At 47.8% G+C, this 3,557-nt stretch overlaps 1 protein-coding gene across 1 annotated transcript; it reads right to left on the bottom strand.

The window, feature by feature from the left end:
* Window positions 1-332: 332 nt before the first annotated feature.
* LOC143800535 (vomeronasal type-2 receptor 26-like) lies at window positions 333-1,768 on the bottom strand. Its single transcript, XM_077281194.1, has 2 exons — window positions 1,630-1,768; window positions 333-1,249 (listed from the first exon to the last, which is right to left on the bottom strand). The coding sequence occupies exons 1-2, from the start codon at window positions 1,766-1,768 to the stop codon at window positions 333-335; spliced, it is 1,056 nt and encodes a 351-aa protein (XP_077137309.1).
* Between the last annotated feature and the right edge of the window lie 1,789 nt (window positions 1,769-3,557).

Below are 3,557 nucleotides of genomic sequence, written 5' to 3'. Positions count from 1 at the left end.
CCCACCTCGACGGTATAGTACGTCATATGGGATTAAGGGGTTAATCCTGTGCTAAGCGAGTGTCTCCCCACCCACTCAGGTAGCGCTATCTCACATACCCTTCTTTCATTATACACTTGAGAGTAATCCGAACACTATAATACATTGATGTATGCAGATACCATATTTTCTATAGACAAGGATAAATGTACAGAGCTCTTACTTTCTAAATATCCATTTCTCTTGTATTAATTTTAATGGCTTTAAATGAAGCTAAGGTGCCGCCTTACTCACATATTCTTTATGAGGACATTTTAAAGAAACTATAAGACAAATGTCTATGCGCAAGAATGTCAAGTGCTAGAGTTTGCTTTCATTTGCCTGGATAAACTACGCTTTGAGTTTAACTCTGGTCTCACCATTATGACGTAACATTTAGGGAAGAATATGCAGCCTAAAATTCCAACACTTGAAGATATTACAGCAAATATTTCTACAAGAACAGTATTTTTTCCAGAAACACTCATGTAGGATGGGATGAAAGCCACCCAAACACTGCAGACCACCAGCATGCTGAATGTGATGTTCTTAGCTTCATTAAAACAATCTGGTAAATGCCTGGCCAAGAAAGCAACAATGAAACTGATGGCAGCAAGTAGTCCCATATAACTCAGAAGCATGGAAAAGGCCACCATTGACCCCTCATTACACTGAAATATGATCCTGTCCTTATACAAGTGAGTGTTCATCTCTGGGAATGGAGGAGAAGTAGATAACCAAATGATACTGAGAAAAACTTGTATAAATGAGCAGAAGAAGACCACACAGTTTGTAATCCTCACACCAATCAATCTTCTCCAGGAACTTCCAGGTTTGGTGGCTTTGAAGGCCATGTAGACCATGATGGTTTTAGCCAGAATAGAAGATACAGCTACAGAGAAGATGATCCCAAATGAAGTCTGACGAAGCATACAGGTAACATGTGTAGGACGACCCAAAAACAAAAATACACAGAGGAAACTCAACATGATGGAAGCCAGGAGAATGAAGCTCAGGGTATGGTTATTTGCTTGAACAACTGGAGTGTCTTGAAATAGAATAAAGATTCCCAAAATTGCAGATGTTTTAAGAAAACATAAGACAGAAATTGCAGAAATTACAAGAACTGCAGGGTCATTTTTGTAGGACAAAAATTCAATCGGTTTCAGTACACATTGATTGAAGTCATTTGGCCACTGATCTTCTGGGCATTCATGGCATGACACACTGTCTAAAAAAGAAGAAAGAAAACACTAAGGCTTAAAGGGACTGTTATGGTTCCGCCTGCCTCGCCGCATGTACCTCATATTCACCTCGTTGTGGCGTCCCGGCGCGTCCCTGGTTGCTTCCGGTCTTCTCTTCCTGTGCGCTCGTCTCCCGCTCCACCTCGGGTGCGCGCGCACTCTGGATTCCTCGGCGCACGCGCACACGTCTTTCATTGAGGCCTGGCCGTGTCTTCTGCGCCACCCTGTGCACTCTGACCCAGAAGGTATGCCTGTACTCTCTTTATCAGGCCACCTCTTCCTATCGGCTGTGCCTGATTGTCATTTGCCTCCGTCAAGTGATTCTGGCTGCTCAGTGTTCTTTCCTGTCTGGTAGCTCACCGCTCACTTCCGTATCTAATCTGGTTCTTCTCCCTATTTCCTCCTAGTTCCTGTGTTCCTGTGTTCCTGCCAGCATTTCCTCCAGTGTCTTCCTTCCAGTCTGTGTTCCAGTGTCCCTGCCTGCCTGCCTGCTTGTTCTCCGGCATTTTCCTATCCGTGTTCCAGTCTCCAGCCTGCCTTCCGTGTCCCTCCTCCGGTCCTTGCTCTTGTGGTTAGTCCTCTTGTTGGTCTCCTCTGTCCACTCCGCATTTCCACGCTCTTCCCGTTCCTATCTACCCGTCAGTCATTTCTACCAGCTGCCGTGGCGATAGTCTCCCTCGGGCCTGCCCCTAACGCTCCCTGTATAGGGGGTGGTTCACTTGGCCAGCTCGCCCGTGGGAGGTTCGTTGTCACGGTCCAGTGGGTTCACCCCATAGATTCCCTGTCTAATCCTCACAGTACAATCAGGCCATGGACCCCGCTGGTACTCCTTTTTCCGCGCAGAAAGAGCTTGGGGTTCTTCGAGAGAATCAGAATAGGATCATGGCCTTTTTAAAAGCCATGGAGTCCCGTTTATAGGCGTTACAGGCCTCCGATCCCGGGAACGCATCCCAGATGGCAAGTCTTCAGCAAGAGCTCTCCCAGCAATGCGACACCTAGGGTCACATTCTAAATTATATTGCTTCGCTGGATAATCGACTGCTTTCCATGCAGTCGGCTCCCGTTCCCGCTCCGCATCCATCACCTCGCCTGGCCAAGCCTTCACATTATAGTGGAGATCCCAAGTCGTGCCGAGGTTTTTTAAACCAGTGCCAATTACATTTTGAGCTTTTGCTGCAACTATACCCCACCGATCGGGCTAAGGTGGCTTTTGTTGTGTCTCACCTGGAGGGAGAGGCTTTGGCCTGGGTTAATCCACTTTGGGAGTGGCATGATCCTCTGGTTTCCCAACTCGCCAACTTTTTGGAGACTTTCCGTAAGGTGTTCGATGAACCCGGATGCTTGGCCTCAACTACCGAGTCCCTTTTTAATCTCCGCCAAGGTTCCCTTTCTGTCGGCCAGTACGCCATTCAGTTTCGTACTTTGTCATCTGAGTTAAGATGGAACAATGAGGCCTTGGTGGGAGCCTTTTGGCAAGCTTTGTCGTTTCGAATCAAGGATGAGCTGGCGGGTCGAGATACACCAACATCTTTGGAGGATCTCATATTCTTGGCTACTCGCATCGACCTTCGTTTCCAGGAATGGCTTCGTGAAACTACTAGAGAGAGAAGGTCTTCTCGCCCTTCCTTCAGTTTCTTCCAGTACTTCTTCCTCAAGATTGCCTTCTTCGCCTCCGGTTTCGCCTCTTGAACCCATGCAGGTGGATCGTCTTCACCCTGCTGAACTACGCCACAAAGAAAGAATTGCTCAGGGTCTCTGTTTCTACTGCGGCAGCTCGTCTCATCTTCTGCGTTCCTGTCCGGTGAGACAGGGAAACGCTTCCTCCTAGGCCAGGTAAGAGAGGTCTCCCTAGGTTTTTGTGAATCCTCTCTACCTTTAACTCTTTCCATTTTAGTTAATCTTGGTACCACTCGTTTTTCTGAAGTGGCTTATGTTGATTCTGTTGCTGCAGGGAACTTTATTCAGTTAGAGGCAGTCAAGAGACTCCACATTCCTGTCAAGTCTTTGGAGACTCCCTGGCAGTTAGCCTCAGTCGATGGTAGGCACTTACTGGAGACCGTTACCCTCGTCACTGATGAAGTGGAGTTACAGATCGGAGCCCTGCATCGGGAGAGAATTGCCTTCTACGTGCTGCCTTCGCTGTCACATACGTTCCTACTGGGTCTTCCGTGGTTAAGAACTCATGAACCTGTCCTGGATTGGCGATCGGGTGATGTTCTGCGCTGGGGTCACGCCTGTCAGACCAGGTGTCTTCTCTCCGTGCAACCTGTAAGGTCTCCTCAGTCTAATCTGGCA

The sequence above is a fragment of the Ranitomeya variabilis genome, chromosome 1 (genome assembly GCF_051348905.1).
Source record: "Ranitomeya variabilis isolate aRanVar5 chromosome 1, aRanVar5.hap1, whole genome shotgun sequence".
In the NCBI taxonomy this organism is placed as follows: Eukaryota; Metazoa; Chordata; class Amphibia; order Anura; family Dendrobatidae; genus Ranitomeya; species Ranitomeya variabilis.
The sequence above is the reverse complement of the archived record's forward strand: the minus strand, read 5'-3'. Positions and strand labels throughout refer to the sequence as shown.

Excerpts from the sequence above, each read along its gene's own strand:
- LOC143800535 (XM_077281194.1), bottom strand. The coding sequence starts at position 1,768 with ATGCCGGAGAACAAGCAGGCAGGCAGGCAGGGACACTGGAACACAGAC. Across the intron at positions 1,250-1,629 it reads GAACCAGATTAGATACGGAA|ACAGTGTGTCATGCCATGAA; the intron begins GTGAGCGGTGAG and ends CTTCTTTTTTAG.